General features: G+C 40.0%; 2 protein-coding genes across 5 annotated transcripts in view; one reads left to right on the forward strand and one right to left on the reverse strand.

The window, feature by feature from the left end:
- The window catches only part of WASF1 (WASP family member 1), a 97,547-nt gene extending 74,891 nt beyond the window's left edge, over positions 1-22,656 (reverse strand). For 2 of the 3 annotated variants that reach the window (XM_064289701.1, XM_064289693.1), the window contains exon 1: positions 21,637-21,838. The gene's annotated coding sequence lies outside the window, so the exon portion shown is untranslated. Of the gene's footprint in view, positions 1-21,636; positions 21,839-22,034 lie in introns of those variants that run through there. The other variant, XM_003404296.4, reaches the window with a different exon arrangement.
- The window catches only part of CDC40 (cell division cycle 40), a 61,909-nt gene continuing 61,129 nt past the window's right edge, over positions 22,443-23,222 (forward strand). Inside the window, exon 1 of one of the 2 annotated variants that reach the window (XM_003404295.4) lies at positions 22,443-22,831. In XM_003404295.4, coding sequence (XP_003404343.1) covers positions 22,643-22,831 — 189 coding nt within the window. In that variant the 5' untranslated portion in view covers positions 22,443-22,642. The remainder of the gene's footprint in view (positions 22,832-23,222) is intronic. The other variant, XM_064289686.1, reaches the window with a different exon arrangement.

Below are 23,222 nucleotides of genomic sequence, written 5' to 3' on the forward strand. Positions count from 1 at the left end.
GGAAAAATAATCATTAACTTTTTATGGAAAGGAAAAAGACCTTGGATAAGTACAGCACTATTGAAGAATAATAATAAAGTAGGAGGACTCACACTAACTGACCTCAGAACCTATTATACAGCTACGGTAGTCAAAACAGCCTGGTACTGGTAGGACAGACACACAGATTAATGGAACAGAACTGAGAATCCACAAGTAAATCCATCCACCTAAAGTCACCTGATCTTTGACAAAGCCCCAAAATCCATTCAATGGGGAAAAGATAGTCTTTTTAATGAGAAGGCAAGAGGGGACAGGAAAGCTGGTAAAGGGGAACCGAAGGTTGAGAAGGGGAGAGTGTTGACGTGTCACGGGATTGGCAACGAATGTCACAAAACAATATTGTATTAAATGTTTAGTAAAAAACTAATCTGCTCTGTAAACCTTCATCTAAAGCACAATAACAATAATTAAAAAAAAAAAACAAACATAGTATAGTAAGTACTATACAAATGGTAGGCACTGTTATAGCCAAAAAGCTACCCCTTTAGTGGAATTTCACATTAGTTAAGTCCATCTTTTATACTATTTGCATGTACTTACATTACTCATGAACCAAGTACATGTCTTATCTCCTTCGCTAGGCTCTGAGGTGACCTGGGTAGCTAGCAGGCCTCCGACAATTCATACTCACCACGGTGTATACCAAAACTTAAGGTCAATTCAATAATTTTTTTCTATGTCTTTTACCTGTAAATCATTATGCTGGGAGATGCAGAGATCAACAAAAGTCTCAGTTTCTGCCCTTACATAGTTTATAATCTTGTAGTGGAAAAGGGACAGTACTTAGTATAGATGGCTGTAGGTCTGTGTTATGGATTGAACTGTGTCCCCACAAAATGTAAGTCAACTTGGCTAGGCCATGATTCCCAGTATTGTGTGGCTGTCTGCTATTCTGTGATCTGATATGATTTTCCTATTACAAAAAAACCCAAACCCATTGCTGTTGAGTCGATTATGACTCATAACAACTCTACAGGACAGAGGAGGACTGCCCCATAGGGTTTCCAAGGAGTGACTGGTGGATTCGAACTGCTGACCTTTTGGTTAGTAGCTGAACTCTCATCCACCGCACCACCAGAGCTCCTATGTGTCGTAAACCCTAATATCTCACTGTGGTTTATGGGGCAAGATTAGGTTATGTTAAACAGGATTAAGGTAGGATGCAACACTTTTACTCAGGTCACAGCCCCCATCTGATGTAAGGGAAGTTTCCCTGAGTATGTCCTACATCACCTTTTATATTACAAGAGACAAAAGTAGAGAAAAGCAAGCAAAGATGGGGCCTCCTATCACCAAGAAAGGAGAGTTGAGTGCACAGACAGTCCTTTGGACCCAGGGTCAGTGCACTAAAAAGCTCCTAGACCCAGGAGAAGATTGATGACAAGGACCCTCCCCCTAGAGCCAAGAGAAAGGAAGCCTTCCCCTGGAACTTGTACCCTGAATTCGGACTTCTAGCCTCCTAGACTTTAATGGGAATTTATCTGTTTGCTAAAGCCATCCACTTGTGGTATTTGTTACAGCAGCATAAGGTAACTAAGACAGTCCATAATCCTTAAAAAAAAAGAAAAAAAAAACTTGGCATTTCACAATTCAGAAAATTTAGAAAGGTAATATGCGAGATACATTAAGTGACCCCCAGCAAGGTCTGGGGGCAGCCCCTTATCTATATGATTAAACGTTATTATTTCTATAGTGAAATGTAAACATATTTAAACTAAGTCACATAAATAAAGACTATCAATAGCCTCACATCTATTCAAGGCAAGCTTTAGCACTGTACTGGTTTCCCATTGCTGCTGGAACAAATGACCACAAGCTTAGTGGCTTAAACAATACAAATTATCTTACAGTTTTGGAGGTCAGAAGTCTCAGAGGGCTAAAATCAAGGTGTTGGCAAGGCTGCATTCCTTCTGGGGGTTCTAGACCAGAATCCCTTCCTTGCCTTTCCCAGCTTCTAGACCAAAAAACCAATCCCACTGCCGTCGAGTCGATTCTGACTCATAGCGACCCTACAGGACAGAGTAGAACTCTCCGATAGAGTTTCCAAGAGGCGCCTGGCGGATTCGAACTGCCGACCGCTTGGTTAGCCGCCATTAACACTTAACCACTATGCCACCAGGGTTTCCATCTAGCTTCTAGAAGCTGCCTGCATTCCTTGGCTTGCAGTCCCCCTTCCTTCTAACTGAGGTGGTTGGAACAGTGAAATGTTGAGATAGTTAGAATCCATAAGACATTTTCATCATCATTATTTTAATAAAAGAAGTAAACACTTCTTACTGCATGTCAGGTATTACTCTAAATGCTTTACCATATTTTTATGCAAAAAATACGTACCGTCTACGTTTGTTTGCCAAATGTGCCCTCCCCCCTCAAGGTAATTTCTTAAGTGCCACTGTGCCAATTTCTTTTACATATTGCTATTTTAAAAAATGAGCATAATGTGCTTACAAAAATACCTTGTAGGAGGAGGGCGTGGTTGGCAAACAAACGCAGAAAGTGCATGTTATCTGCATAAAAATAAGGTACATCGTACAAAAAAAAACTATGAAAGACTTTAATTTCATCTCATAGATGAGGAAATTAAGGCATAGAAAGTTTAAGAAATCCTACATGTAAGTAAGTAACACAGCTGGGATTTGAGTCAAGGCAGGCCTGACTACAAAGTCCAAGTAAGTATAAGCCCAAAGTGACATAACACTGAGTCTTTTTTTTCCTTTTAATTTTTATTGTGCTTTAAGAGAAAGTTTACAAATCAAGTCCGTCTCTCACACAAAAATTTATATACACCTTGCTAGATACTCCTAGTTGCTCTTCCGCTAGTAAGACAGCACACTCCTCCTCTCCACTCTCTATTTTCAGGTCCATTTGGCCAGCCTCTGAGCCCCTCTGCCTTCTCATCTCCCCTCCAGACAGGAGATGCCAACATAGTTTCATGCCTACTTGATCTAGGAAGCTTACTCTTCAACAGTTATCATTTTCTATCCCATACCCAGTCCAGTCTAATCCCTGTCTGAAGAGTTGGCCTTGGGAATGGTTCCTGTCTTCGGCTAACAGAAGGTCTGGGGATCATGACCTCCAGGGTCCTTCTAGTCTCAGTCAGACCATTAAGTCTGGTCTTTTTACAAGAATTTGAGGTCTGCATCCCACTGCTCTCCTGCTCCCTCAAGGGTTCTCTGTTGTGTTCCCTGGCAGGGCAGTCACTGGTTGTAGCTGGGCACCATCTAGTTCTTCTGGTCTCAGGATGATGTAGTCTCTGGTTTATGTGGCCCTCTCTGTCTCTTGGGCTCATAATTACCTTGTGTCTTTGGTGTTCACTCTCCTTTGGTCCAGGTGCGTTGAGACCAACTGATGCATCTTAATGGCCACTTGCTAGCATTTAATACCCCAGACACCGCTCTCGAAAGTGGGATGCAGAATGTTTTCTTAATAGATTTTATCATGCCAATTGACTTAGATGTCCCCTGAAACCATTGTCCCCAAACCCCCACCCTTGCTACGCATTCAGTTTATTCAGGAAACTTCTTTGCTTTTGGTTTAGTCTGGTTGTCCTGACCTCTCCTGTATTGTGTGTTATCTTTCCCTTCAACTAAAATAGTTCTTGTCTACTATCTAATTAGTGAATACACCCCTCCCTCCCTCCCTCCCTCCCCACTCTCATAACCATCAAATATTTTCTTCTTGGTTTAAACTATTTCTCGAGTTCTTAAAATAGTGGTTTCGTACAATATTTGTCTTTTTGAAACTGACTAATTTCACTCAACATAATGCCTTCCCGATTCCTCCACGTTATGAAATGTTTCACAGATTCATCATTGTTCTTTACCAATGCGTAGCATTCCATTGTGTGAATATACCATAATTTATTTATCCATTCTTCTGCTGATGGGCATCTTGGTTGCTTCCATCTTTTCGCTATTGTAAACAGTGCTGCAATGAACATGGGTGTGCATATATCTGTTCGCGTAAATGCTCTTATTTCTCTAGGATATATTCCAAGGAGTGGGACTGCTGGATCGTATGGTAGTTCTATTTCTAGCTTTTTAAGGAAGCGCCAAATGGATTTCCAAAGTGGATGTACCATTCTACATTCCCACCAGGAGAGTATAAGTGTTCCAGTCTTTCCACAACCTCTCCAACATTTATTATTTTGTGTTTTTTGGATTAATGCCAGCCTTGTTGGAGTGAGATGGAATCTCATTGTAGCTTTGATTTGCATTTCTCCAATGGTTAATGATCGTGAGTATTTCCTCATGTATCTGTTAGCTACCTGAATGTCTTCTTCAGTGAAGTGTCTGTTCATATCCTTTGTCCATTTTTTAATTGGGTTATCTGTCTTTTTGTAGTTGAGTTTTTGCACTATCATGTAGACTGTGGAGATGAGGTACTGATCAGAAATGTCATAGCTAAAAACTTTTTCCCAGTTTGTTGGTAATCTTTTTACTCTTTTGGTGAAGTCTTTGGATGAGCATAGGTGTTTGATTTTTAAGACCTCCCAGTTATCCAGTTTCTCTTCTGGTGTTTGTGCATTGTTAGTAATGTTCTGTATACTGTTTCTGCCATGTATGAGAGCTCCTAGCATTGTTCCTATTTTTTCTTCCATGATCTTCATCATTTTAGATTTTATACTTAGGTCTTTGATCCGTTTTGAGTTGGTTTTTGTGCATGGTGTGAGGTATGGGTCTTGTTAAAGAGACGGTCTTTTCCCCATTTAAGTGACTTCGGCCCTTTGTCAAATATCAGCTGCTCATATGTGGATGGATTTATGTCTGGATTCTCAATTCTGTGCCATTGGTCTATGTATCTGTTGTTGTACCAGTACCAGGCTGTTGTGAGTACTGTGGTGGCATAAGAGGTTCTAAAATCAGGAAAAGTGAGGCCTTCCACTTTGTTCTTCTTTTTCAGTGATGCTTTACTTATCGGGGGCCTCTTTTCCTTCCATATGAAGTTGGTGATTTGTTTCTTCATCTCATTAAAAAATGTCATTGGATTTTGGATCGGAATTGCATTGTATCTGTAGGTGGCTTTTGGTAGAACAGACATTTTTACACTGTTAAGTCTCCCTATCCATGAGCAAGGTACGTTTTTCCACTTATGTAGGTCTTTTTTGGTTTCTTGTGGTAGTGTCTTGTAGTTTTCTTTGTAAGGGAATTTTACATCTCTGGTAAGGTTTATTCCTAAGTATTTTATCTTCTTGGGAGCTACTGAAAATGGTACTGATATGGTGATTTCCTCTTCAATGTTCTTTTTGTTGGTGCAGAGGAATCCAGTTGATTTTTGTATGTTTACCTTGTATTCTGATACTCTGCTGAATTCTTCTATTGGTTTCAGCAGTTTTCTTGAGGATTCTTCAGAGTTTTCTGTGTATGAGATAACGTCATCTGCAAACAGAGATGCTTTTACTTCTTCCTTACCAATCTGGATGCCCTTTATTTCTCTATCTAGCCTAATTGCTCTGGCTAGGACCTCCAGCACAGTGTTGAATGAGAGTACACAACTGAGTCTTAATTTGTAAGCTTTACAAATTAACTTGTGAAGCGCTCGCCACTGGATTGAAAGTAAACTGTGATAAGGTATAAATGTATACTATAAATTCTAAAGCAAATACTAAAATAGCACAACGAAGAGGTATAGTTATTAAGTGAACAAAAGAGATAAAATGGAGTCATAAAAACAAAAAACTACTCCATCTAAAGACAGAAAAAGAGGGGAAAGGAATCAACGAGCTGTTAAGACAGAATAAAAAAAACAAATAAGCAAGTGGTAGATTTAAATCCTACAATACTAACAATCACAGTAACTATAAACGGTTCTGAACACTCCAATTAAAAGGCAGAGATCATAAGACTGGACAAAAAAGCCAAGACCCACCTAAAGGCTGGCTACAAGAAGCCCACTTTAAGTACGAAGACATAAATAGGGTAAAAGTTAAAGAATGGAAAAATATGTACTATGTTAATGCTAATTAAAAAAATGCTACTGTGGCTACGTTAATATCAAAGTATATTTCAGAGAGAATATCACCAGGAATAAAGAGGGTTACTCATAATAACGAAGAGATCAATTCATCAAAAGAATATAATAGTCTAAAATGTTTATGCACCTGATAAATAGCTTTGAACTAAGAAAAAAATACCTAACAAAATTTCAAATAAAAATATCCATAGCTACAGTAACATCCCTGTCTCAATTACTAATAGAACAAGTAGACAGAAAATCAATAAGGATATAGAGGACTTGAAGAACATCAACCAATTTGGCCTAATAGAGTTTTACAGAACATTCCATTCAAAAACAGCAGAATACACCTTTTTCAAGTATACAAATAACATTTACCAAGACAGACCATATTCTGGACCCTAAACAAGTCTGAATAAATTCAAAAGGGTTGAAGTCCTACAAAATATGTTTTTTGATCACAATCATATTAAATTAGAAAAGTCTCAAATATCTGAAAGCTAGATAACATATCTCTAAATAACCCCTGAGTCAAAGAAGAAAAAAAATAAGTCATTGGGACTCAATGAAAATGAAAACATCATCAAAATTTGAGGAAAACAGCTAACACATTACATAAAGACAATGCACGACTACAAAACAGATGAGATGGGTTACTAGATATTTGTAATCTGCCTATGTCAAAGTAAAATATTTCCCCACAAAAACTATTTCAGATGGTGGTAAAGTTCCAGGCCAGTTCCAAAATCCTATTTAAGCAGTGGGGATTAATTATCCTCTCTTCCGCATCATTTATCCCTCTACTGGATAACTGCCATCTGCATACAGACATGCCATAATTTCACCAATCTTAAAAAAAAAAAAAGCAACAATAACAAATCTCTCTTGGCCCCACCTCTCCCTGCAGCCCTCTCCTCCCCTAACCCCCATTTCTCTGCTCTCTTTTATGGTAAAATCCCTCGAATGGGCTACCAGATTTTTCTCCTCCAATTCTCACTTTAATTTGTCCCATTCAGACCCTCATTCCCAGCATTGTACAAAACTATCTCATCAAGTTCAGTTATCTGCTATATTCAGTGGTTACATAATCTTCGGCCTCTTCTCTTAATAGCATCTGACATTACCAGTTTTTGTTTCTTTTTTTTTTTTGCAAATAATGCATGTGCCGAAACTGTTTTACTTAATTCCATCATTTCTGTGTGTTATACACGTAGGCATGTTACTTGCAAAAATTACGGTCATTGTTCACTTGCTGAAATACTTTATCTGGCTTCCAGTATACCTCAAGTTCCTCTTACTTCCTTCTTAGTCTCCTTTCCTCCTATCTCTTTCTCCTCATCTTCTGTATCTCTAAATCTTCTAATACTCCGGGACCTTTTTCTCTTATTTTTATCTATACTTGCTTCACCGAAAAATCAAGACACATGCCATCGAGTCAATTCCAACTCATAGCAGTCCCACGTGTTACAGTGTAGAACTGTGCTCCACTGGGTTTTCATGGCAAATCACCGGCCTTTCTTCTGAGGTGCCTCTCGGTGGGTCTGAACTGCCACCTTTGGGTTAGCAGCTAAGCACTTAAGTTTGTGCCATCCAGAGACTCCATACTCACTTCATTAATGAACTCATATTAAATTTTCTTAAGATGAGACACACCTATATCTAACTTAAAGAATGTATTTGCTTCATTGTCATTCTCAAATAAAGTCCACTACAGATAATTCTACTATTATTTAGGGAAGCTGAAGTAGATGAAAAACATATTTAAATAGCAACTAAAAATTAAAATAAGCAACTTAATTTTCAATAAATCATCACTAGTTTTCATTCCTTTACGTTAAGTTCAATATTACTGGTGTGGGGAGTCACTTAAAAATAAAAAATAATAAAGCTAAGTTACGAATACCAAGACAATATTTATAATTTACTCTCTGGGTTGTTACTACATTAGAAACATTTAAACGTCCCACAAAATATTTTATTAAAAATGTAAATTATGGCTTTATGCTTTACAGTTCTGGTCCCAAGAGCTTATAATAGTAACATATTACATTAATACAGACTTCCTTTAAGAGCCTTTTTATAACCATTATTTCCTTTTACCCTAAGAATCCATAAGGATACTAAAGTAAATACTATTTTAATTGTCACTTTCTGGTCCTACCAAGACCTCTCAGATAACAACCAGACTTTCAATGAGTCAATTTAATGAATTTAAAACTGGCTGAAGAACTTATAAATCCATCCCTACTACAAGAAATGCATATTAAAATTCAAGTTCAACTGATGACAGGTCATTAATGTCATCTTTCTGTACCTAGTATAGTATTACAAAAGAGAAATTTACATTTTCAATGCTAATGAATGATGCTAAGTCCTTTATATACACATCCCTTAAGAAAGCGACCTGCTCTCACCCATTCGGTAGCAAGGGAGAATGAAGAAAACCAAAGACACAAGGGAAAGATTAGTTCAAAGGACCAATGGATCACAACTACCATGGCCTCCACCAGACTGGGTCCAGCACAACTAAATGGTGCCCAGGTACCACCACTGACTCCTCTGACAGAGGTCACAATAGAGGGTCCTGGACAGAGCTTGAGAAAAATGTAGAACAAAATTCTAACTCACAAAAAAAGACCAAACTTACTGCCTTGACAGAGATTGGAGAAACCCTAAGAGTATGGCCCCCAGGCACCCTTCTAGCTCAGTAATGAAGTCACTCCTGAGGTTCACCATTCAGCCAAAGTTTAGACAGGCCCGTAAAACAAAATAAAACTAAAGGGGCACACCAGCCTAGGGGCCACGGCTAGAAGGCAGAAGGGGACAGGAAAGCTAGTAATATGGAACCCAAGGTTGAGAAGGGGACAGTGTTGACAAGTTGTGGGGTTGTTAACCAGTGTCATAAAACAATACGTGTACTGTTTAATGAGAAGCTAGTTTGTTCTGTAAACCTTTATCTTAAGTACAATTAAAAAAAAAGACCTGCTCTATTTCATTTACTTCCATGACTAGCCCGACAATGAGAATGATTATTTTTATGGTACTAACACTGATCCACCAAATATGAGGTACACAGTTGCCAGCTGCCTCTATCACAATGGCAAAGACTTATTTTTGTAAGCAAGAAGAAAAATACATGAATTTAGAGCACGGACAAATAATGCATGATCCCTCTCCTTTCTCCCAGATTCCTACCTCAACTGATGTGCTATGTCATGTGCTGCCTGCCAACTCCAGCTCAAGTGTTAGAAAGCATGCAGGCTACAGCAAGGCTTTTTAAAGTGTACCCAGACTCTCTTGAGGGCAATGGTGCAGTCCTTGAGGAGTAGCCTAGGCCTTTCCCTCTACTACTGAGCACATCAAATGAATGTGTACACACTCTGAAATAGTTCTTCCCCAAAACCCCCATCTCTGAAATGTCCCTTTCTGACCTGAATATTCTATCCTATCCCTTCATTTCCTCATTATTGTAAAAATTCTTTGTCCTTACCAAGTTCCTGGAATCCTTTCATTCTCTCCTCTTTTCAAAACCATCAATCTACTTTTGGCTTTGCTTCCCTTCCTCACTAATATTTCAGATTCCTCTTCAAAGGAGACCACCGCAGACCACAAACCTTAACATCCCTCGTCCCAGCAGAACAGTCATATGAGAATGCAATCCATTATATCCTCCTTGATCATACCTTCAGTATCCTCTCTGACTCTTTTTCCTCCTACTCTCTAAATAGGGTCAGGAGTCAACAGTTTGTGCTTACCCTAGTTCTTTCTACCTCTCCACCCTATGTAAATCCAACTCTTCCCATATCTTCAACTGTAACTGTAAACAGTAATTTCCAAACTTACACAAACTTAATTTCCTTCCCAATATTTAGTCCTATAATATCTGTCTGCCAGACAGCTCCAACACGGATGTCTCATCAACCTATATGCACATATTCAAAATCAAATTCATCATCTATGGCCCCTCCCCCTAAAAGAAAACTTACTTTGTTCTTTGGACTTCTTTATTTTTAGCAGCAATACCAAAATCACTTAGGATTTGAGATCATCTTTAAATTACAGCAAAGTACTGGATCCTCTACTCATCCACTCAGTCAACTTTTGGGCCTGTATGCAAATTGGTGGCAAAGTAGTTGCATTTTCATCAAAAGGATGTGATACATTTTCATTCAATTCCTTTGATGGTACACATTAATTTGATAGTCTATTTTTACTCTGGACATGGCTTGCATTCTCAAGCCATGTTTTGCTACCTAACACAATTCAAAATAATTTCTTTTTTCCCTACATCTAGAGGAAGTTTGAGTCAGAAGTGAGCAGAAGAAGATGCTGGGCAGTTAAATTTCAGCTAGTGTTGTAAAAGACTCTTAAGCAGTCTATGATTAAAGTTTAGTAACCTCACCATAAAAATGAGAATTATACCTCTTCACAGGGTTGTTGTGAGGATTATGTCACATATCTAAGATGCCTAGGTATTGTTATTGCTGTTGCCACTATTAAGCTAGGCAACATGGGAAACCATTCCTGCTTGTCCAGGGAATTGCTCACAGCGTACCTTTGTTAGTGTTATTTTACAGCAATAAATATCCTAAATTTTCTAGAACAATTCTAATTTTGATCATTGTATTCCATTCTACTGTTTCCTTAAACCATTTGAATTTCTCAAAGTTGCAACATTTTGTCATCCAAACCTTATCTTTCAGCCCAATCCTTTCAACCCAGAAGTAGCATAAAAATCCCTAAATGGAGTGATATTAACCATTCTTTTGGTTCCCATATTATGCAACTAATTAAAAACTCTAGAAATACTTAAGATAAAAAGATAGAGGAAGTAAATATCTGTGGGTTCCATACAAAGTGGAAGCCACACAGTCTATGCATTATGCATTAAAATTACTCACTCTTTTAAAAGATATACTTCGCTTCATTCAGATCTCTGCTCAAGTGACTCCCCTCACTCTGCCTTATAACCCTTCTTCAACTAGTGGCTCCTCCCATCACTTTCTATGTCTATGCCTTTCTTTACTTTTTTTTTTCCATAGCACTACTGCCACCAACCATTACATTACATAAACCAACGAGTTACTGTCCAGTGGAATCCAACTCATGGTGACCTCATTTGTGTCAGAGTAGGGATGTGTTTCATAGGGTTTTCAGTGGCTGATTTTTCAGAAGTAAATCAGCAGGCCTTTCTTCTGAGGTGCTTCAGGGTGGACTCAGACTGCCAAACTTTTGGTTAGCAGCCTAGTGCACCAACCATTTGCACCACCCAGGAACTCCCACTGTATTACATGAGCCAAAAACCAAGCCAGTTCTGTGGAGTCGATTCTCACTCACTATGTGCTGCACAGTAGAACTGCACTCCATAAGGCTTTCAAGGATGTGACCTTTCAGAACCAGATTCCCAGGCCTTTCTTCTGAGGCAGCATTTTGTTCCATTGTACTTGGAGTCGCCCTAAGTCTGGGCCAACTCAACAGGAGATAACAACAACTCGTTATTTAGCTGTCTTCTTAAGAATCAACTATGTCCCCTTTCTCAGAATTGTCAATATATCAAAATATCTTTTCAAAATATTATATCAATCTGGTCTTGAGCTACTTAATTATCAAACTGCTCGTACTAAGACTCATAGTTCATCACATTTTAATATGCCAAAAATATCCTAACTTTTATATAGTACTTTATAGTTTGCAAATGCCTTGTAATATTTAATCCTCACAGCTCACGACTCTACAAGGCAGTTACTAGCAATCACATTTTACAATAAGGAGACTGATCAGAAGTAAAATGGTCCAAGGTGACATACAAGTAGAAATACTAAGAATTAAATTAAGTCTTCTGATTTAAATACAGTTCATTCCTGATTATTTCCTGGATAATTGACAGAAGACTACAGATACCTGAAAATAGCCATTAAAATAAAAACTTCGGTTTATATAAAAATAGCTATTAGATCATAGTTTGTTATATAAAAAGAAAATCCAAGCATCTAATACCAAAAAACAAACCAAATCCATTGCCCTTGAGTCGATTCTGACTCACTGCAACCCTACAGGACAGAGTAGAACTTCCCCATAGGGATTCCAAGGAGCAGCTGGTGGATTTAAACTACTGACCTTTTGGTTAGCAGCTGAGCTCTTAACCACTGCGCCACCAGGGCTACACACATCTAATAGTGGGGAACACATATCTGAACAAATGGAATACTATGCAGTTTTTAAACAGATTATGGCACCTCTTTACATATTGATAAGGAGCACTGGTGGAACAGTGGCTAAAGCGATTGACTGCTGACTGAAGGGTCGGCAACTTGAAACCACCAGCGGCACCATGGGAGAAAGATGTGGCAGTCTGCTTCTGTAGAGATTTACAGCCTGGGAAACCCTATAGGGTCCCTATGAGTTGGTATCAACTCGACGATACTGGGTGGTGGTGATGGTTTGTATTGATATGGTTCGATATCTAAGTCATATTAAGTGAAGAAACCAAGGTAGTGAAAACTGTGCATGATATGCTATTGTGTTGAAATGAATAATTATGTAAATATAGACACATGGATATAAACACACATACACAGAAGGAACAATACTTAAGAAACTAGTTAATAGCTCCTTCTGTGGAGGGAACTGGGCAACTAGAGGTAAAAGAAAGATTATGTATCTCTACATACCGTTTTAAATGCAACCAACACTTGATTGAGGGCAGGATTGACATTAATGCCACTTAAGGGCCAAGATAATTAAGTAGGTGTACTTAAGCCTAAGGAGTGCCTGTGTGGTACAAATGGTTAATGCACTGTACTGCTAATGGAAGGTTAGCCTTTTAGTTCACTCAGGGGCACCTGAGAAGAAAGGCCTGGTGATCTACTTCCAAAATAATCAGCCATTAAAAACCTATAGAGCAGAGTTCTACTCTGACACACATAGGGTTGCCATGAGTTGGAATCAACTCTATGGCAACTGTTACTTAAGTCTATTATTAGGAACCTCTCCCCCATTACCCCAAGGTTTTGGCCTAGAGACCTTGGAGGTTAACTGCAGCTTAAGGGGTCCTCTAGGAGAAATTAGAGACCAAAAATGAGCCCCACCCCTCCAACAACAGGGATTGTTAGAATAAGCCCATTCTAGATTCCTGCTGTGTCTTCATCTGCACTGATTAAGCAAGGATAATCAAGAAATGACTGCTTATATATAATAAAACTCACTAATGTAATTACTATAAACACATATTTTATTTTCTCATTCTTATTTTTAATTTGTAGCATAATATATATCATTTAGGTGCCCTAGTATTTGCCTTGTAATGTTGTTGTTAAGTGCCGTCGAGTTGGTTCCAACTCATAGCGATCCTATGCACAACAGAACAAAACACTGCCTGGTCCTGAGCCATTCTTACAATCATTGTTATGCTTAAGCTCATTGTTGCAGCCACTGTGTCAATCCACCTTGTTGAGGGTCTCCCTCTTTTCCACTGACCCTGTACTCTGCCAAGCATGATGTCCTTCTCCAGGGACTGACCCCTCCTGACAACACATCCAAAGTATGTACAACGCAGTCTCACCATCCTTGCTTCTAAGGAGCATTCTGGCTGTACTTCGTCTAACACAGATTTGTTCGTTCTTTTGGCAGTCCATGGTATATTCAATATTCTTCGCCAAAACCACAATTCAAAGCCATCAATTCTTCTTTGGTCTTCCTTATTCACTGTCCAGCTTTCACATACATATGATGCGATTGAAAATACCATGGACCTCACCAGATGGAACACACAGAAATCAAATTGACTACATCTGTGGAAAGAGACGATGGAAAAGCTCAGTATCATCAGTCAAAACAAGGCCAGGGGCTGACTGTGAACAGACCTTCAATTGCTCCTATGCAAGTTCAAGCTGAAACTGAAGAAAATCAATCAGAGCAAGTCCATGAGAGCTAAAATATGACCTTGAGTACATCCCACCTGAATTTAAAGACCATCTGAAGAATAGATTTGACACACTGAACACTGGTGACCAAAGACCAGATGAGTTGTGGAATGATATCAAGGACATTATACATGAAGAAAGCAAGAGGTCATTGAAAACACAGGGAAGAAAGAAAAGATCAAGGTGGACATCAGAGGAGACTCTGAAACTTGCTCTTGAACATCAAGCAGCTAAAGCAAAAGGAAGAATTGATGAAGTAATAGAACTGAAGATTTCAAAGGGCATCTCGAGAAGACAAAGTAAAGTATTATAATGACATATGCTAAGAGCTGGAGATGGAAAACTAAAAGGGAAGAACAAACTCAGCATTTCTCAAGCTGAAAGAACTGAAGAAAAAATTCAAGCCTCGAGTTCCAATACTGAAGGATTCTATGGGGAAAATATGAAACGACGTAGGGAGCATCAAAAGAAAATGGAAGGAATACACAGAGTCATCATATCAAAAAGAATTAGTCGATGTTCAACCATTTCAAGAGGTGGCATATGATCAGGAACTGATGGTACTGAAGGAAGAAGTCCAAGCTGCTTTGAAGGCATCTTCTTGTAATTTGACAATATAAACAATGAACCTTTATTCTTAAACAGTATTTTATATTTTCAGCATACTTTCACATTTATTATTTCATTTAATCTTAAACAGCCTTGAAAGGTAAAGCAAAACAGGTGTTGGAGCTTCTACGGAATGACGAAACACCACAGTGCAGTGGAGCAGGGGTTGGCAAACTTTTTTCTGCAAAGGGCCAGATAAATATTTTAGGCTTTGTGAGCCACATATAGTCTTTGTTGGATATTCTTCTTCTTCTAACTCTTTAAAAACATAAACATCATTCTTAGCTTGCAGTCATATAAAAATAGGCCTGCTTTTGTTCAAATTCTGACTGTATTACCTGAGCAATTTACTTAAGCTCTTTGAATCTAGTTTTCTTCTCTAAAAATGGGCGGTCAAAGGATTGTTGTGTGTTGCGTACACTATAAAAATTAAAGCATGTAAAGTTCCTAGTACTTTACCAGTTGCCACTGAGCCTATCTCAACTCATAGTGACCTAGCATGTGTCAGAGTAGAACTGTGCTCTATTGGATTTTCAACAGTTGGTACCCCCCAAGAAAGAGACAGCAAGGCGTTTCTTCCGAGACACCTCTGAGTGGACTCAAAATGCCAACCTTTCAGTTAGAAGCCAAGCTACTTAACTGTTTATGCCACCCAGGGACTCCTCACAGCACTTACGCTTGCCATAAAGCCAGTACTCCAGTGCTCAGATATTTGTTTCTACTTACTCCTGCGTTTGGACAAAGGCACTCAACAACTGTGTCAGAACTAGAATTTAGCTCTTCGGATACCTGGTCCATGGTTCTTTCCACTGTTCTTCAGTTCTCTTTATTCATTTGCATAAACAGGAGGATAACCAAACCAGAGTAGAACTGCCCCATAGGGTTTCCAAGGAACAGCTGGTGGATTCAAACTGCCTACCTTTTGGTTAGCAGCTGTAGCTCTTAAGCACTGCACCACCAGGGCTCCAAAGAGGAAGATAAACCAAACCAAACCCACTGCCACCGAGTTGATTCCGACTCATAGCGACCCTACAGGACAGAGTAGAACTGCCCCACAGAGCTTCCAAGGAGCGCCTGGCGGATTCAAACCGCCCACCTTTTGGTTAGCAGCCACAGCACTTAACCACTACACCACCAGGGTTTCCAAGAGGAAGATCAAGACCAAGCCAAGCCCAGTGCTGTCGAGTCGATTCCGACTCACAGCGACCCTATAGGACAGAGTAGAACTGCCCCATAGAGTTTCCAAGGAGCACCTGGCGGATTCGAACTGCCAACCTTTTGGTTAACAGCCATAGCACTTAACCACTACACCACGAGAGTTTCCAAGAGGAAGACAGATGGGTCCAATTTACATGGAAGTTCTTTAGTTATCATGATGTACCACATAGCTTTTATTCTGGTTTAAAAAAAAAAATGCTAGTCTTCATCTCCTGCTAAAACAGAAAAAGCTTCTCCTCTCCCTCCCTTTTTGCTCAACCTTTCCACAGTTCTCTGATGTGACTCCTAGCACATGTATGTTACAAAAATTTATCAAAAAAGACAGATACACAGCAATAGATGCCCCTACTAGGAAGACTGGAAAACAAAAAGCTTACTTTTGTACCGTAACGTGAAAATATGATATAACCCAACCCACTACCGTCGAGTTGATTCCGAGTCATAGCAACCCTACAGGACAGAGTAGAACTGCCCCATAGAGTTTCAAAGGAGCACCTGGAGGATTCGAACTGCCGACCTTTTGGTTAGCAGCTGTAGCACTTAACCCCTACACCACCAGGGTTTCCAATATGATATAGAGTTTGTATTTTTTAAAAGAAAAAGCAAACAAGTTAATACATGTCCTAACATGTAAGTTTTTTCTTTCCATCAATTAGTCAACATAAAAATATTAATTTATAGGAATAAATATGGCAAGCTGTTCTCTGGAGGGAAGAATGGCAGAAATCTGTACCACTGTCAGAAACACCAAAAAGAAACAAAAAACTCTGCTGCCAGCATCATCCAATACATGTCACCACACCAAACATTTACCTCCTTAGAACTCCTTTAGGCTGTTTAAGAACTAGTGCCTTGGCAGCATAGGGTAGGAGAAAAAATGGACTTTAAGATCACACATACCTGGCTTCAAATGTTGCCTCTACCTTTATTTATCAGCCATATGACCTTGTACAAATTACTTAATCTATGAGAGGATTCTCTTGGTTGGTTGCCAAGTGCCAGAAATACCATCCCAACTAGATTATGCAAAAATGACAATTACAAAGATATTAGGTGTTTCCTGGAACCTAATCTCAGGACCATGGACAAAGGCACCACAATACACCCAGGACTCAGTCTTTCTTCCAGACAGACGCCCATACTTCCCTAGTTCACACAGCAGGAAACGAAGCCATAAACAGTTTCTGAGCTTTTAATTTTACAGCTTTAGCCACTGGAAAGAAAACAAATTATTCAACTCCCTGGGCACTTAGGACCCAGGAAAAGCTGTGAGTGGTCTGGCTTAGTATATGCATCCAGAACTGGACCAATAAACTATAGAAATGGGCAGAAATGTGGCTGTTCTCCCTGCTTCCATGCTTGCTACCTCCAAGCCAAACTGATCTTTTTAAAAGACAGAGCTGATCTGGGCATTACCCTGATTAAAACCTTCATGACTTTCCCAATGCGCTTCAAATGAAATCCATAATACTAACTGCATCAACACTTAATGTGGCCCTGCATGGTACGGTTCCTATTTACCTCCGCAACTTCCTATCGATTCACAAACCCCTCTTGCTCACTATGCTTAATCTACTCTGGCTTATTTATTTATTTATTTACTCTTAAGTTTCTTCAACCTACCAAGCTCTTTCCCACCCCAAAATTGTCTCACGTGTGTTCTTTGCACTCTTCTCTTTCTATCCAGCTATTTATCACCTGCTGTGAGTGAGACCCAGGTTTGATTCCTGGACAATGTACCTCACACACAGCCACCAGCCATCTGTCAGTGAAGGCTTGCGTGTTGCCATAATGTTGAACAGGTTTTAGTGGAGGTTCCAGATTAAGACAAAGTGGGGAGAAAGGCTTGGCAATCTACTTCCAAAAAATCAGCCAATGAAAATCCTATGGATCATGACGGTCCAAACCACAACTGATCATGGAGATGGTACATGATTAGGCAGTGTTTTGTTCTGCTGTATAGGGGGTCAAGAGCTGACTCAATGGCAGCTATCAACAACTTCCACTAATGTTTCAAATGGGAGCCTGGCATTTCCTCAAAGAAGCCTTCCCTGACTCCCAAGGTAAATTAGGTTCCCTGCTCTTTTCCTTTATAACACTCACTAATTATAAATTTGTATATTTGTTCAGCATCTGGCTCTCTTACTACACTGTTAACTCCATGACAATAAAGACCTCTATTCTGTTCTACAATGTATCCTTCCAACACCTAGTCGGCTCAATAATATGTGCGGGATGAATCATTGGTCTGGCATGGAAGAGGTGATAATCGCTACTAGATCAACCAACTACAGAATTAAGTAATAATGGCTCTTCCAGCAGTAACTCATTGAGAAAAGGGGATTAGAGGAGTAAGCAGTTCCCAAAGAACCTGGGCCTCTGCTGGGTAGAGTAAATAACTTACCTCCTTCTTCCACAAAATCCTCACAGGACTGCGATATCAATTAAATAAGACAATAAATGTATGGATGACTTGCTCGTATAGTAAACATGCACTGTTATTTCTTCTCCTCTTAGGAGACCATGTTATACACTATTCTTAAGTATTAGTAACTTCCCAATAAGAAGCGAAAAGCTACAAAATACTCCACCGTATATGACGAACATGGCTGTGTTTCATATCCCTTTCTCCCAGTATTCTGATCTTTCCACACACATTTGATTCCCCGCCAATGCACCTCATTTGTAACCACCACTAGTCTATAAGTGGAGGCTTGTGGAGCTTCCAGACTAAGGCAGACTAGGAAGAAAGGCCTGGTGATCTACTTCCAAAAATCAGGCAATGGAAACCCTATTGATCAGTTGGGGACCAACTCAACAGCAGCCAACAACAATTCAGACATTTAACACAGGATTTAATTAACATACATATTTTTATTAATAGATTGCTTGAAAATAAGATAAGTCAAAAAAGAAACAAATTTCTATATTGATCAAATTTGGGTAAAACAAAAAAATTAATGTACATTTTTATGAAGTGAGATATAAAGGGTGAGAATAAAACTGTTAATATCATTTCACGAGTGAAAGTTGCCTATTTATACATTATTCAGTATCTAGTGCTATTTTTAAAAATGTGTGGGTAAAGTAATTATGAACTATATCTGAAGAGGTAAGTGAAGTTCAGAGAGCCCCAAATACATTCTTCCCTTCTCTTCTCTGAGATAAAGCTATATGATGTTCCAGAAATTAAAATTTGTTTGATAAATCTAAATTAATTCACAAAAAAGAAATTACAAGTAGTAATTTTAAAGACACATTTTAATAGTCTTATTTATGTGAAGTTTTCCCATTAGGTAACTGAAAACACTTTTGGTAAAAGTACTTATAATGTAGTATTTTAATAGTAGTTTTTGCTATGAAAATTGAGTTAAATTCTTCAATAAGCAAATCAAAAATTACTATCTTCTATAGTAATAAAAACCAAACACTGAGAAAAGATATCTTAAAGTACTCCTGTCTACTGTGGTAATGAAAATCAAAGAGAAAGGATTTCATAAAGTATTCTTATGACAAAGTAAAATGTATGGTTACAGCCTTATGCAATATTAACACATTGTCTCTGAATCTACGGTTATTTACAAACCTGAATAACAAAAACAGTAGCTCCATATCATACCTTACAAATGATCACAACTACGTATTCTGGATTTTCTAACCTGAAAAATTTGCAATGAAAAAGATCTTAAGATTTTTTATAAATTTTATCTTTCACAAACTTATTCAATGTTCTACTTGTTTCATTACCAAGTCATATAATTTTTTCATTAATATTAACTATTTTCACATAGATCAGTAAACCTAAAAAAACTCTTGATGGATGAGAAACACCCTTCATTTTAGAGCCATTCCTCTCCAAAGCAAAATTCAACGTAAATGAGGCATTCCAATGTATGAAGGAAAATTATGACATTTTTCATTGCAGTTTACACTGAGCTATTTTCATTAGTCATCAACTAAAATATTCAAATATTCTTTAAATGTATTATGAAAACATCTTTACTGAATTTATTCACACTATCTAGTCATGTAAATCAGTATTATCTTCATTTACCTGTAAGGAAACCAAGGCACAAAGGTGTCCATTTTGTAAATTGCAAGGTCATTTCCTAACCAAGAACCTGAGCCTACACCATCAAGTTTTATTATACATTTGCCACTTCCAAGTGCCAAAAAACAATTTACTGTACCTTAAAATAACTGCCTCTGCAATACCTATGTACAATTTCATTTTATCAGAAGTGTGAAGGATTAATTCAACAAGATTAAACAATGAAAGCTGGAAAAAGAGGACTAAGAAAATAAAAACACTCACTTTGGAGCAGTGAAAAACTTTAAATAACAACATGTATATTTTTCTTAACATAATCATCAAGTAACCAACAGTTGTTTCCTACAGTTTCAAAAAATATTTCATCTTTCAGGTAGATTATATAAAAAGAAGCCTATCCATCCTTGTAGACAGAAGTTAGAAAAATAACGGTAAATTCTGTAAGAAGTAATTAAATGCATGACATTGCCAAAGAAAAGAATTGAATTAAAAAAAAATTAAGTAAATTAGGGAACGTTCAATACGGCAGTTAAAATCCCATCTTAAATATTAAATCCTCCCTTTCATTCAACTGGAAACTATTAGCAATCAAATATCCTCCTACTGAAAATACGAAACTTTTCTTAATCAAAATTAGAGAAATTGTGTATCAAATACCTTATTCACAAATTTGACAAATTAAAAAAAAAAAAAAAAAACTTTTCCCAAAAGAAGCTTGGAGCATACAACAAAACTGTTAGAGTTCATGTGTTCGTAAATACTGCACTTGTAAATAGGATAAATGTAGTGCTATCAACAATTAGAAAATGGAAGTTACCTAACATCCAAAATAAAGTACGTTAAATAAGACGTACTGAATAAGCAATAAATCAATTGCTGAACAGAAATAAGATTTAACCAGCACGCGAATCTAACACTAAAGAAAAAAAGTATATTGTAATGCACATCTTACATAGAAAGGGATAGGATTAAACTGAGCCATGTTAAAATACCTAGTGTAGCTAGGGATTAACTAATCGGTTATAGGACAGGTCGTGAATGTTCAGGTCAGATGTGCTGTCTTTTCATCATTATTTCAGTTCCTCAAGTGCAAGAGAAGGCGTCAGGGCGCCGAAGCTAGGGGGCATGCTGTAGCAAGGGGAAAAGAAAAATGGGAAAGGTGCAATGGATGCTGCATAGTTGAATAATTATCTGGGTGGCACAATGGGCGAGTCCTGCCGACATCGGAGCTGAGCGAGCAGCTCCTTAACTCTGCCCGAGGTACACCCTGCCGAGGCGCCTGCCCCGTTTCGCATCCTCTTCAAACGAATAAAGGGTCCCCCACTCGCTTTACCGTTATGTCTTTAGACACAGACGAGCGGCACAAACACGCAAACGCACAAGCTTGCTTTACAGAGCAGCGGAAACGTAGAGGCAGCAGGGGCTTCTCCCCGACCCAGTGCTGCAGCCTTCCCCAAAGCTAGGAGGCACGGGGTCTGGCCGTGGGTGCAGGTGGCCAGGGGAGCTCCGGCGACGGCACCTCAGGTGAGACCCGCAGTCTCTTCACCTAAAGCACCCCAGGGCGGCCCCTGCAACCGAGACCCAGGAGCGCCCGCCGCCGTCTCCCTCAGCACCCAGCCCGGCGGGCGGGTGGGCGGCGGGAGATCGGGAACCCACGAGTGGGGGTGGGGACCATCGCAGGGGGGAGGCGCGCCCATCCCCGTAACCTTTGAGGGGCTAGAGATCCCCACACACCTCTCTCTGTTCCGAATGCTGAGGAGCTCCTCTACTAGCAACCCCCAAAACCCCCACCCTCTAAAAAAAAAAAAAAAGGGCGATTCCTGAGAGACTCGCGCTCACCGTGAAATCTTAAGGGGGCTCTTGCTTACCCCTTCTTCATGCTTCGACGGTAGTCGCTGAGCTCCCTGGACTCCACCCGGAGCGCCCAGGAATGTCGGGCTCTGGGGCGGAACCCACTCCCGGCAGCGGCTAAGGCTAAGAGGGACAGGGACTGCCGCCTACGGCGTCCGCCGGTCGCCGGACTCAACGTGTGCCCGACGCGCCAGCGAACAACACCGCGAACCGCCGCCGCCGCCGCCGCCGCCGCCGCCCCCTCCCCGCGCGCGACGTTCCACAACCGGGCGAGGGGACCCGCGCCAGAAGCAGGGGGGACGGCTGGACTCTCATCCATCTAACCTTCCATCCTTCCCACCAGGAACTATTCCCCGCCCATAAAGGTCTTCGAACTTAAGACTTACGTTCCTCTTCAGTCTCCAGCGCCCAGGTGTAGCCCTTGTGGGAAACTCAGCCTCCGCCCACTCACCTATCACTAGGGGGTAAGAATCGCTATTCCCCTCTTTCCTGAGGATGTATGGTATTGCCCTATCCTCAGTTTGGGGGAGGGGGACGGAGAGAACAGCGCTTGGCTAGGGAATGAGGGAAGATGATAGCCAATTGAATGAACCATCTATTCAGGGGCGGGGTCGAGAGAGGCCGGCCCTCCGCGCCCCGCCCCCTCACTCCAAACTACACTTCCCATTGTACCTTCTCCCACTTCCTGCCGCGCGGCACGCCGGGAGTTAGGACTTCGAGGCCTCAAGGTGTTTCGGAACTGGTAGTCTCCGAGTCAGTCAAATAGGTCCTGAAAGCTATAAGTTATTTAATTGTCTCTGTTTCTCTAGATAAGTGTTTCCAAATTTTTATTTCTCCTGTGGTTATTATACTAATAATTAATTTGTTGTTTTAAAATGTTATAAATGATTTCTTAGCGAAACGAGGTAAATAATGTGTTCCATGGTAATCTGTCAGGACCTGCGTGCCACTTCTTCCGCCGGGGCCTGGTCTCGGCAGAAGATCTGTTGCCGTCATGTCGGCTGCGATTGCAGCTTTGGCTGCTTCCTATGGTTCGGGTTCAGGGTCCGAATCGGACTCGGACAGTGAGGGTGGACGGTGTTCGCTGCCAGCCGCCGATTCCCTCATGCACTTGACTAAATCGCCTTCTGCCAAGCCCTCTCTGACAGTGGCGGTGGACTCGGCTCCGGAGGTGGCAGTTAAGGTAAGCACTTTGGCCGCTGCTGCGGTGCGGGATTTGTCCCAAACCCGGCAGCCGCGAAGGCTCCTTAAGCCCGGAGTTACCGCTTCCTTACTACTGAAAGAGAAATTGCTAACGCTTGGATTTCTTCTCCCTATATGCGTCTTCCTGGAGAGAAATCGAGAACTGGAATTTTTTTTCACTGTTTCCTGCCTTTATCTCCTGCCCTAAGAAAGCAGTTGAGAAAGTGGGGTGGGGGGAAGCGGTGAAATTTGAATTTATGGATTGGGACGTGGCCTAGATAGAGCAAGTACAATCTCGGTATGAGTAAAGCTACATCAGAACCGCCCAAACTAAAATGCGTGAATTTGGGCAAATTATGCAACCTCCCGTTTCCTTGTCTGTTCAGCGAAGG

The sequence above is a fragment of the Loxodonta africana genome, chromosome 1, assembly GCF_030014295.1.
Source record: "Loxodonta africana isolate mLoxAfr1 chromosome 1, mLoxAfr1.hap2, whole genome shotgun sequence".
NCBI lineage: Eukaryota > Metazoa > Chordata > Mammalia > Proboscidea > Elephantidae > Loxodonta > Loxodonta africana.